The following is a 13,503-nucleotide window of genomic DNA, read 5'->3' on the forward strand; positions in this document are numbered from 1 at the left end:
CTGGTTCAAAAGCCTTTTTGACTCTAATGTTAATAGGATCCTTGAGATCCACACAGTGGAAGTTGAAGTGACCTTTAAACAGAAAATATTCTAAGCTAATTTTGTGAGAGGCGAAAAGATCCAGAACTGTGGCATCAAAATCCTTCTTCGGCCCTGGGGGGCTGTGAATAACAGCTTCACCAAAGAATTCAGTTCAATTCCATTTTGTTTTATAACAGATCATCTGCAGTGGTGTTTGATAACACCCACTCACCTTGCATTCTCAATCTAATTTAATGATTCCATAGTTTTGTGGAATTGGAAAGGTTTTATCAGGGTTGGATGTGTTGTTGAACTACGTTTCAGTTATGAAGCATTCATCAGGATTTTGCCTGTGGATAATGTCCCAAGCTTGCACCAGTACTTTAAATGGGCAGGTACTGTCTGGTACTGAGTATCTGCACATCTTTAATTTCAAATTGAGAGTGCCTGCACTTTTCAACACTGCAGCAATACATTTAATGGGAGAGTACTGGCAGTTCTCAGGAGCAAACAGGCACTCAAAATAGTGAGTATTGGCACTTTTGTAGTCTTTGTGTGAAAAGTTGTCCAAGCAACTGGCATTGTCCAAGCGTGAACAGGCACAGATGGGTTGCCTTTGACATGCCATCAGCATGCCCAATGTGCACACAGGCCTCACCCCACATTTCTATCATGCTGGCAGTTTAGTGGACTAAATAACAGCAAATGGGAAAGCTCAAGGTACTCCCCAAGAAGGCAACCGCTGTGGTTGTGTAGGGCTCTGTAAAATAAAATCAATCGACCCTGCCAAAACCAGCACCCCAAGGTTCAAGTTCCTCAGATAAGGTGCATTAAAATGCTCCCACTCCCTACCCCGAAGCTCTGAGCAACACAACAGAACACAACATGTAATTGTCCTAATTAAAAGTACAGTTAAAAGCCAGGATGTGAGTAAATGGCCAAAATAAAGTGCTTTCCAGCAGTCCTTGAGGATGACAGGCCTGAACAATACATATGGTTTTGAAAACACTCCACGCACCTGCTTTTACCTATACTGGCAGTAAGGTGCACTACACCACAGCAAATGAGAGAATCTATGCTCCTTATAAAATGGCGGCCTCTGTGGCAGGAAAAGAAAACCATGGCAATACCAGCAACACGAACCAACCAGATTCAAGTGCCTCAGTAAGGTGCAGAGGTGTTTTAAAGAGAGGTAAGAGCTCCTACCCCCACCCCCTCGAAGCTCTGAGCAACTAAACTGAACCCAACACGTAATTGTCCCAATCAAAAGTAGATGAGTTAAAAGTCAAGATTCATGTTAATACTTAAAATAAAGTGCTTTCCAAGAGGTGTACCAGAGGGAGCCAGAAAAGTGATGAAGGCGTAGCATAGCCTCCTTGAAAGGTTCTACTTGCTGCAACGTCTACTTAGACCTGTAAAGTCAGGAGTGGAACTGGGAGGCATGTTGACAATCTTATGCCCTCTCTGGAGGCCATCTGGTGGGAAAGGGCTGTTTCCCACTTGGATTTCTTATATATCTTCTTCAACTGCAACAAAGACTTGCTGCGGGAACGACTTTGGATGCAAGAACTTCCTCTTGACTTGGTGCTGTCACACCCCAGATTATCTTGTGCTTAGCAACCCAGAATGTGGCTTTGTGTTCCCGTATAGGTTTTGGGAGCATTTGACAGAGACCTAGGAGACATGGCTTAAACCCAGGCACCACAAACAGACTTTGTTTACGTCAGTCATAGATATTTGCTTGCAACAGTCCATGCACGGCCTGAAACCTGCGGTCTTAGGGGCTGACATTTCCTATGCATACTGGATATATTTTGACGAAAAGTCTAGCTAAGGCGAAGGATGCACTCTGGATCCACGTTGGAAGGCATGGAAAGAAAGGAACGGACGTCAGTGCATTTATGAGGCGATTATATGCAGCTACACTCATCACTTCCATAGTGGAAGGACTTTGGTACATAATTGTGCAATGCAACCAAGTGGCATGCTGGATAACTGCTGTGAAGGTTTTCTGCTCCAATCTGAAGCCTGGGGATTATTCACAGTATATCTAGCAAAGTACCCCTGCACTCTAACTGGTATTCACAAAATGTGAGGTGAACAATAGAATGATTATTAAAATGCCCAGTTACAGTTGCCCTATACTTACTTATTTGTTCCTAACTGTGCTCAATTTCCATAGAGATAGAAAGTAGGGCCTTGAAAGTAAGGTGATTAACCAAGACCATAAACATTTACAATGGAAAAGGAGGGGATAGGCTTCAGGTCAATGTTAGAGAGACCGTGCAACTGTGAAATGAAGACCACATACCATAAACAGATAGCCAGCATAGTATCCTAGCGCTATTCAAGTAAGGACATGAAGCAATGAAACTGTCAATGATTTTGAAACACTGAATTTGTACCACAAGAAGATGATCAGCATAGTAACCTAGCAATCTGTTTATTGGTTAGGTTTTGGCTGATCTCATTTTCAAATATCATTACGTCGTTCAAGAATATACTCTGCTTTTATGAAGGTAGGGAGAGGCAAACAATTTGGCATCATGTTTTGAATATCTTTATCAGAAGACTGTAAGAAACTGGCCCCTCGTTGCAGTACCCCTGACTTTTTGGCCTTATATTTAATGCTAATTTGAGTGTGTGCTAGGATTCTGCTAACTAGGCCACAGCACCTGTGTCTGTTCCTCAGAACTGTATCACTGCTTCCACAATTGGCACACTCCTGGCTCACAGCTAAGTACCAAGGGCCCTGTGGCGAGGGAAGGTCCTTAAGGGCTGCAGCATGTATTGTGCCACCTTAAGGGACCCCTCACCGAAACATGCACACTGCCATTGGAGCTTGTGTGTGCTCATGGGGTGAAGCAACAAGGCATTTCTCTCAGGGTGCCATGCCCACAAATCCCTGCCTGTGGCATAGGTAAGTCACTCCTCTAGCAGGGGTTACAGACCTAAGGCAGGGTGCACTATACCACAGGTGAGGGCATAGCTGCATGAGCAATATGCCCCTACAGTGTATAAGTTAATTCTTAGACATTGTTAGTGCAGTGTGGCCATATTAATTACATGGGGCTGGGAGTTTGTCATTACGAACTCCACAGCTCCATGATAGCTTCACTGAAGACTGGGTGGGAAATTTGGTATCAAACCTTTCAGCACAATAAACCCACAATTATGCCAGTGTTGGATTTATTGTAAAATGCACACAGAGGGCATCTTAGAGATGCCCCCTGTATTTCACCCAACCCTTTAGTGTAAGGCTGATTGGTCTTTGCAGCCTGCCTGTAACAGACAAGTTTCTGACCCCCTGGGGTGAGAGCCTTTGTGCTCTCTGGGGTCAGAAACAAAGCCTGCTCTGGGTAGAGGTGCTTCACAACTCCCACCCGCAGAAACCTCATCACTTGGTGGTGAGCCTTAAACCTAATATTTAGGGGCACACCTGAACCTTGCTCTTCAGATTCCTGGCAACCTAAAGAAGAAAGACTGAAGAGCCAACCCCAGCAGTGAAGACTCCAGATGACAACTGACTTGTCCCCAAGCCCTACCGGCCTAGCTGCAGCTTCAAAGACTCCTGCAGCAAAAAGGGGACGCATCCTGCAGGACCAACGACACCTACAAACCCCCAGAGGACTGCCTGCACAGCAGAGAACCAAGAACTCCTGAGGACAGCAGCCTTGTACAGAAGAAACCTACCAAATGGACTCCAGAGCTCTGTGAGTCTTGTCAGTTCTGCACCCGATGCCCACAGAACGTGCTCAGGTGGCCCACCAGTCCAGGTAAGGTCCCCAAGCAATTCCGACCTGGAGTCCACCATGGGTTGACCCCTCCTGGTCAACATGATGATACCTGCAGCCTAAATTCGGAGGTCTCCACCCCACCCCCCTGACCACAACTGGATCTGATGAAGATTCTAGACATGCAAAGGTACCCCTGCACTCGCAGCCACCTGGCCTTGGGAAATTCGACCGACGGCCCAGCAACATCCAGCGGGCGTCTCTCCTCCTTGTTCAGCCTTTGGTTTCCCGCAACCAACTCCCTGGACCCAGCCTGAAGCATCTTTGTGACCCGAGGTTTCCTCATTGAAAAGCATTGGGTGCTTGACACTGCGTTTGCACCCTGCTGCCCCTGTGCAGCTGAGTGTGTGTGTTTGGTGCTGCCTTGTGCCCCTCCCCCCCGGTGTTCACCTAAACTCCCCAGGTCTGTGCCCTGAAACCGTGGGTACTTGCCTGCAACCTGTTTCCTTCAGCGTCCCCAGTCCTCGTAGGATTCCATTGAAAACCCAACACCAACTTTGTTGCTGGTCGTGCATTTTTGGGGGTCAACTTGAACGCTGACCTGTGGACATCCTAAACCCTGAAAACAGGGATCTTAAGTCAAGTACTTACCCGTTAACTGTGCTAACACTTTTCCTCCCATCCCCTAGGACAGCATTGGTTCCTATGAGAAATTGCACTGTCTCAACTTTTGAAATTGAAAAGTGATACATACGCTTGATACCAACTTACAACTGTACTTACCTGCAACAAAGATCTTTTGGTTCTAGAAATAAAGTAACAAAATATATTTTTGCTATATAAAAACAATTGTACTGGAGATATAAATTGAAAGTGTGCCTCATTTCTTGACTGAGTGTGCACAACAAATGCTTAGCACTACCCTCTGATAAGCCTAACTGCTCGACCAGACCAACCTCAAAAGAGAGCATTAGTATTTTCTACTTTAGCCTCTGTTACCAACATGTATGTTTTCATGTCACTCACTTTTATTCCTAAGATTACAATATAATGAACAGCCCGTCTCCTCCCTCAATCTGCGTATATCCTTTTGTTTGCCCCCCTCCTCCCCTTGCCACACCGCCTCTTTCCTTCCCCTCCTCCCCTCCCTATCACCCCCCTCTTCTGGATACTTTCTCCCCCAATTGATCGGACATATGTTGAGATCACTCATGAGCAATTATACCCACAAATGGCGTTTTACTGTTAATTTTTTCTTTTTGAATGTTGAATAAGAGACCTGTTGATGTATCATGTAGACAGAAGAGATGTACTAGATACAAGGCGACCTGACATAATAATAATGATTACCTCACTGTAAAAATTATGGATAAAAATTAATAAACAGATTTAAAAATATATATGTATATATACACTTTAGCCTCTGTTAAGCCTTTGGGGATCCACTGGATTCTGTACACACTATACCTCATTTTGGTATAGGATATACAGAGCCAGCTTCCTACAAATGCCATTAGGTATATACCTCAGACGAAATTTTTAATCTAGAAGAAATTAATCTCTTCAACATTCTCTTGTTTCCAAGAATCTTTAATGGGGGGGGGGGGGGCAGCGTAACTAAGACATTTTACAAATGTTCTCATTCTAATACTTAGTCATATCGAGGGGCACCGAAGTTAAGTGGTAATGGAGAACTAAAATATGTGATTTGTTGACTTAATTACGTGGCAAGATAAGGCAAATTATGTGTCATATTACTGAGGCAGTATTAGTTATACTATTTGAATACACATTAATAATGAACTCGAACCCATTAGTACTAGTTTGGCATCTCAATACAGCAATCAACAACTAAAAGGAGACCTTACACAGAGCTAGTTCGGCATGTTTTTTCAAAATAACTTTTGACATGTTTGAGCTAGAAACTATTTCATTACGGGCATCTGCAAATTATGCAGGAGATGTAATATGTGGCAAGTGAGATAAATTCATATTAACATGAAGAACATAGTGGGTGCAGTATAGCATAATTCCAGTGGTTATGAGCGTATGTTGTATTTATAGGTAGTAGCTTTAACTCCATTAGTATCAGTTTAACATATGAATAAGGCAATCAACAATTAAAAGGTGACCCCCCATGGAGAGGGTCCATAACTGCAGAGGATGTTTGGTCTTTGTTTATTTTTTTTTAATGATTTTTGATCTGTTTGTGATAGAAACTTTCTGTTCCTTTACTAACATCTGCAAATTATGCGGGAGATACATTAGGTGGCACGCGAGATACATTTATGTTAGCATTAAAAAGAGTGCAGAACAGCACAATTTCAGTAACTATGATTGTAAATTGTATTTATATGTACTAGCTTCAATCTAGAACCCTCTAGGGAAGGGAGAGAGCTTACAATGAAACTTTCCTGACTACTGTAACACTTCAAGCATTTTTCAGAGTGCATGACCCACAAAGAAGCGCCTCCGCTCTGAAGCAGGCTCCTATAGCTCAGCATATTATTATTACAAGACCCATGAAATAAACAACTTAATCTTAAGTAATATTTGGTCCATAAAGACAAGGGCTAAAATGTAGAGTTGGTTTGTCTTTAGTCTAAAAACACACAAAAGGCTGTGCATTTATGGACACCGAATTGGAAGTCGAAAAGAATAAGTTACTTACCTTTGGGTAACGCCTATTCTGGGTGAGACTCTAAGCAGATTCTTCACCTTAGAAAATTCCCTAGGTGTCAGACTGGATCAGGTAAATCTTGATCAACACATCTGCGCAACAGTAGTTGGCATAGTTTGACTCAACATCTTTGTCTTCTGCTTCACAAGTGGTGTCATGCTGCATATATAGGCAACATCCCAGTGCACTGACACCAGTTTCTTTTGTGACTAGTTCTACGCCAAAAATACAGTGCTACATAAAAAACAATATTACAGTTTTGACCAGTGTACAGTGTCTAAAGGGGTCTTTTGGGTGAAGAGCCCAGTTCGTAGAGCAGGGAGGAGGGAAGGATCGGTGAGGAATCCACAGTCTAACAGAAAAAGTATTACTGAAGGTAAGTACTCTGTTTCTTCTGAAAGAGACTTATAAATGCAGATCCTCACCTTAGAATAGATACCCATGCAATACCTCCCTAGAGATAGATCTGTTTAGACCAAAAAGTCCTTGAGGACTGAACAGGCAAAATATCCATCACAATGGACCTGACTGTCCAAGCAGTAGTGCCTCGTGAACATATGGAGAGATGTCCATGCGACAGTGTGGCAGATATCCAGGAGAGGCACACAGCGCACTAACACAGTAGTGGTGGTGTTGTTGTCCCTGGTGGAGTGAGGCCACAAGTCCTCAGGAAGCTGGTTTGTCACCAGGGTGTAACGTATTTTTATGCAGAGCAGTATCCATTTGGAGATGGCTTGTTTCTCGACGGCTTTGCCCTTCTTCGCTCCAGTGAACCCAACAAAAAGCTGATCTCCACCTGATGAGCTTTGGTGTTATCAATATAGAGCTCCTTGAGGGTCCAAATAATGGAGTCTCTCCTCTTCCTTGGACGGATGAGGTGGAACATAGAACGAAGACAGAGTAATGCTCTGGACAATATGAAAATATGTGACCACCTTCGAAAGGAAAGAGGCACACGTCCGAAGGACCAGTTTGTCAGGGAAAATATTGGTGAACAGAGGTTGAACGGAGAAAGCTTGAAGCTCAGTGACCCTCCTAGGCGAAGTAATTGCTGCTTTTGACACTGAAAACAGTGTTCCAGGTGGCAAACAGCAGCTGAGCAAGGGCTCGAAGGGAGAACACATGAGAAATGTAAGGACCAAATTAAGGTCCCATTGGAGAATCAGAAAAGGAGTAGGTAGGAACAAATGTTGTAAACCTTTCAAAAACTGAGACAGAATAGGTGACTTGAACAGGGAAGGTTGAACCGGCAGCAGCAAAGACACCATTTCTGACAAATAAGTTTGAACTCTGCCCAGAGCAAGGCCTTGTGGGACTAAAGAAAGAATCTCCACAATAGGTGTGGAAAGGAGGTCCACAGGGCATAAGGAACACCAAGCTACAAACTTATCCCAGTGTCAGTTGCAGACATCTATAGTGGAACGACACCTGGCTGCCAAGATGACAGCACAAACTTCAGGAGGGAGATCCCTCAACCCCGCAACTGTGCTGCTGAATCTCCATGCATAAAGATGGAGAATGCACTGGTTTGGGTATACCATACTGCCTGTTTGCTGCATTAGGAGACCCTCCCGAAGGGACAGCCTGACGGGTGGACAGATGTTCATGCACATGAGTTCTGGATACTATATTCTCTATGCCCAATTAGAAGCCACTAGATGACTTGTGGTACGGATGGCCCTGATATTCTTGAGAACTCTGGGCAGGAGTGGTTTCAGCAGAAAGGAGTACCAGAGCCCAGAGTTTAAACTGAGGCAAAGTGCAGCCGCAGAAGTGCTGACATTGCACGTTCAACAGTGGTGAATAGCTCAAGCCAATGTTCACCCCTCTTTGGGAAGATACCTCGCACCACCTACAGATATAAACACCATTCATGAACTGCAAGGCATCAACATCGGAGTTTATCCGGACTTGGCATCCAGAGACAATTGGCTCAACGCAAGTGGCGGTGGGGGATGGTCCCACAAAAAATGGAGCAGGTGTGTGTATGTGGAGGCTACCAGGGACGGATCCAGAGGGTGAACTACCAACGGTAACCCAGTAGGGGCATCTCTCTGCTCTGTTGGGGCTGGAGTCGCTCCAGGGGAAGTCAGAGCCCAAAAATGGTGGGCATGGTCTTATAAAACTCCTTGCGCTGTGCGGGCCTCAATCCGGCCCAAGAAACAGAGTAGTGGATCCAGACACCGGCTCTACAGGTGGAGGGAGGGTGCAAGGCTGGTAGAACGATGATAAGGAGAAGCCAAAGAACCCTTTAACTTCCTGTGCTTTTTAGGTTTACCTGATTTTGACAAGGAGGTTTTGGAGCAGGAAGATGACAGAGTGCGGGTTCCGCTTCAGGAACAGCCCAGAGGTCGACAGCGTAACTGAGAATGAGACTGAGAGCAGCACAGAGATACCTTTGCCAAACCAAAAGGAGCATCATCATCTCAGGCTGACAAAGTACATTGTACTTGACGCAGGCCATGGGGTCGGGTCCCAACCCCAGACACCAAAGAAAACCCAAGCAGGAATCTGACATCTTCCTGGAGCAATCCCAACAAGGCTTAAACCCAGAAGGTTTTGCAGGGGCCATGAGCTCCTAGCACACTGGGAGCAAGCACACAAACGGCTGACAAAACGTCGGTCAAAGAATTACCAAGGTAGCTCCACAGATCCGCACTTACATAGGCATCGCGCAGACAACGCTGAAAGCAGCTGGACACCACCCCCTACTGGCTTGCAGAGGTATTGCAAGATTTTCCAGATCCAGTCTGGTGTCTGGGGAATAGTCCAAGGGGCAAAATCTGTGAATAAAAGTCTCTATCAGAAAGTAAATAATCTAATACTCGCTATAGTCTTATTGTGTAATCAAAGTGGGCCATTGAAAGAATACTATCATAGGGGATAAAGAACACTATCTTGTACTCCCAAGCCCTGTTTGATTCAGATTCCCTTGCTACTCTTTTTTTTCCCCCCCACACATCAATGTCACCTTGGATTCACACTCAATGTAAATATCTGGTCAGTTAGGTGGCCGTTACAAATGCAATTAGCCCATTTCTAATAGTGTCCAACTTTCACATATGAGAGCAGAGGCACAGTTAGCTATGGGATCACCTAGTGCAGTTAGTTTGGGACTGAATTTAGGGTCCCAGATTCTAATGACAAACCTTGCAAGGAAGAAAAGGAACATGAATTGGTTTAAAAGGAACCATATCCGCATCTCAGTCTCAACGTTGCCTACACCCAATTTTTCATCCATGTCAAATAGACAAATTAATGAAGGCAACTGTGGCGTCCCATCATACTCTATTTAGTAGTCGATCTTGGTAGAGGATGTCAAAGCAGCAGTCTGGCTTGAGGATAGAAAATAATTTCCCATAACCCAATCCCTCCATCCTTTCCTGCATGAACTTTTCTCAGATGTGTTCATAATAGAGATACCATGACAGCACGATGAATGATGCTTAAAGATAGTTTAAAAAAGATCTGATAACTGACATCAACCATAAACCAGAAGTTGTGTGCAATAATAACAGCCTTTGTCATGGATAATAAGAAACCTGGTCATTTGCTGTGACTGGCACAATGCATATTGGACCAATTCCCTTTTCATGTGGTTTAAGGTATGCCAGACATTCAGCCTCCCAGGGGTTGTGAAATGTAATAGCTTTGGACTCCCTGTAACAACCTTCTTACCAGAGTACTAAGTTTTAGCAAGCTGCCAGTGCATTGTAACTTTATTGGTGCATTACAATACTGTCTCTCAAGAAACCAGATTGATTGTTCACAATGACCAACACATAGTTAATAAACAGTTTAAAACATGCTTCTGCGTTTTGATCTTCAGGAGGTTTTGTATATCTTATTTGAACCTCTTCTAGTTTGAAGTAGTTTCCACTGTGCAGGTCCCTAACCCATAAGCAACTAGTATCAAACCATTAAAGTTTGAATCTTAATTTTGCTGAAGCTAAAGCAGAGCAAAATTTGAAAATAATTGGGAAAGTGAGGTTCTGGGGCCACAGTAAATCTGCTGCATGAAGAAGTGGTGGTATTCAAAGTAATATTGTCTAGACCATATCCCCTAGTCCCTCTGCAGGAATATACAAGCCCTAGGATTACCTCTCGCAGTCTTGTCTCCAGTTCCATAAGGCGGCTCTTCTCGCTGTGTTCCTGATGGGTTATCCTGTCTAGCTGCTCTTCCAGTTTTTGGTTCTGAGCCTCCATCTTCCCTGCCTGTGTTTCTAGATAAAACTTCTGCTGTCTTAGCTCTGAAATCATCTCCTCCTGAGCTTTCCTGAAAGAGAAAATCAAACAAGCTGAGATGAGTATTAGAATTAGAAAATAGCAATTGTTTGACAAAGATAAAGTTAAAGTAAACTCTGAAGGTATCCTAACAACAAAGGCTAAAGAGTAGTTGTCACACTTCAGAAAATATATTTCTTAGAGAACATTTAAAAAATGAGTTATGCCACAGATATTAGATAACTATGTATAAAAACATGTTCCTTTCATAGTATAAATATTGTGTTTTTAAAGGTGAATACCCCCTCTTGGTAAATACACATTTCTTTATTTTTTATTGTACCTTTCAATTTACAATAAACAGTATTACAACTCAATGTGGTGTCTGAAAACAAAACAATTATACTATACTGTTTCTAATAAATACAAAAACTAAGATGAGCGGAAAAAGGATGTCTGATGGAAAGGAGGTAGATTAAGGAATAAAGATATCCTTGGCCAATTACAGTTTCAGGTACACTTAATATCCTTTTTCTAATAAAAATCCAAGAAAAAAATGAAGGCGTGGAAGTGACAAATGAAATGGTCCAGTTTTTAGACAACATGAAGAAAATTAAAATCGATCTTCAATTTATATTGTCCTTGAGGTCACAGTGACATCCACATAAAATTAAAAAACACACACTGATGGAAACTAAACCAATCAAAAATAGATGGAGAGAACTATCAGGTGTATTCACTGGTAAAAACAAATAGCTAATCAAATAAAAAATATACATTCCATTTAGGAATACCTTTAGACAATGTTAAAAGGTAGATAAAACAACATACATCAAGCTAATCAAAGCCCTCATGGTTTTAAGGGAATCATTTTCCAACTAGAAAAGGAATGTTCAGCTCCAAGAAGACATCTAGAGCCATGATGAGAGATGGGGCATGGAAGTCAAGGCTATCCAAAAATCAAACAGTGTAATTAAAAGTGGAAGTTAATTTTCTTCCCATGAAGTTATGCACTTTAAACAATACATGTTTTTGCAGAAGACATCATCATAGTATCAACTTTCCCATGAAGGCAGAAATTCAGTAATTTGTCAAAGCCAGCTCTTCAGAACACATTTGCTACAAGTAACATACAAACGGACATCAAAATTCAGAAAGTAATGTAAAAAGTGGGCAGCATTGAAAAAATAAAAGCAATCAGAACCCCCCAAACTACAGGGAGTGCAGAATTATTAGGCAAATGAGCATTTTGACCACATCATCCTCTTCATGCATGTTGTCTTACTCCAAGCTGTATAGGCTCGAAAGCCTACTACCAATTAAGCATATTAGGTGATGTGCATCTCTGTAATGAGAAGGGGTGTGGTCTAATGACATCAACACCCTATATCAGGTGTGCATAATTATTAGGCAACTTCCTTTCCTTTGGCAAAATGGGTCAAAAGAAGGACTTGACAGGCTCAGAAAAGTCAAAAATAGTGAGATATCTTGCAGAGGGATGCAGCACTCTTAAAATTGCAAAGCTTCTGAAGCGTGATCATCGAACAATCAAGCGTTTCATTTAAAATAGTCAACAGGGTCGCAAGAAGCGTGTGGAAAAACCAAGGCGCAAAATAACTGCCCATGAACTGAGAAAAGTCAAGCGTGCAGCTGCCACGATGCCACTTGCCACCAGTTTGGCCATATTTCAGAGCTGCAACATCACTGGAGTGCCCACAAGCACAAGGTGTGCAATACTCAGAGACATGGCCAAGGTAAGAAAGGCTGAAAGACGACCACCACTGAACAAGACACACAAGCTGAAACGTCAAGACTGGGCCAAGAAATATCTCAAGACTGATTTTTCTTAGGTTTTATGGACTGATGAAATGAGAGTGAGTCTTGATGGGCCAGATGGATGGGCCCGTGGCTGGATTGGTAAAGGGCAGAGAGCTCCAGTCCGACTCAGACGCCAGCAAGGTGGAGGTGGAGTACTGGTTTGGGCTGGTATCATCAAAGATGAGCTTGTGGGGCCTTTTCGGGTTGAGGATGGAGTCAAGCTCAACTCCCAGTCCTACTGCCAGTTCCTGGAAGACACCTTCTTCAAGCAGTGGTACAGGAAGAAGTCTGCATCCTTCAAGAAAAACATGATTTTCATGCAGGACAATGCTCCATCACACGCGTCCAAGTACTCCACAGCGTGGCTGGCAAGAAAGGGTATACAAGAAGGAAATCTAATGACATGGCCTCCTTGTTCACCTGATCTGAACCCCATTGAGAACCTGTGGTCCATCATCAAATGTGAGATTTACAAGGAGGGAAAACAGTACACCTCTCTGAACAGTGTCTGGGAGGCTGTGGTTGCTGCTGCACGCAATGTTGATGGTGAACAGATCAAAACACTGACAGAATCCATGGATGGCAGGCTTTTGAGTGTCCTTGCAAAGAAAGGTGGCTATATTGGTCACTGATTTGTTTTTGTTTTGTTTTTGAATGTCAGAAATGTATATTTGTGAATGTTGAGATGTTATATTGGTTTCACTGGTAATAATAAATAATTGAAATGGGTATATATTTGTTTTTTGTTCAGTTGCCTAATAATTATGCACAGTAATAGTCACCTGCACACACAGATACCCCCCTAACATAGCTAAAACTAAAAACAAACTAAAAACTACTTCCAAAAATATTCAGCTTTGATATTAATGTGTTTTTTGGGTTCATTGAGAACATGGTTGTTGTTCAATAATAAAATTAATCCTCAAAAACACAACTTGCCTAATAATTCTGCACTCCCTGTACAAGGCCGCAAGATGGATTCCTTTCCCTCATTCCTTAGAGTGACTTAAGGATTTCTCAGACAGG

At 42.9% G+C, this 13,503-nt stretch overlaps 1 protein-coding gene across 2 annotated transcripts in view; it reads right to left on the minus strand.

Annotated features, from left to right (window-relative positions):
* CIT (citron rho-interacting serine/threonine kinase) overlaps positions 1-13,503 on the minus strand; it is a 1,039,445-nt gene that overhangs the window by 514,920 nt on the left and 511,022 nt on the right. For both annotated transcript variants that reach the window (XM_069215034.1, XM_069215033.1), the window contains exon 22: positions 10,537-10,711. In XM_069215034.1, the coding sequence (XP_069071135.1) occupies positions 10,537-10,711 (175 nt within the window). The remainder of the gene's footprint in view (positions 1-10,536; positions 10,712-13,503) is intronic.

The sequence above is a fragment of the Pleurodeles waltl genome, chromosome 11, assembly GCF_031143425.1.
Source record: "Pleurodeles waltl isolate 20211129_DDA chromosome 11, aPleWal1.hap1.20221129, whole genome shotgun sequence".
Lineage (NCBI taxonomy): Eukaryota > Metazoa > Chordata > Amphibia > Caudata > Salamandridae > Pleurodeles > Pleurodeles waltl.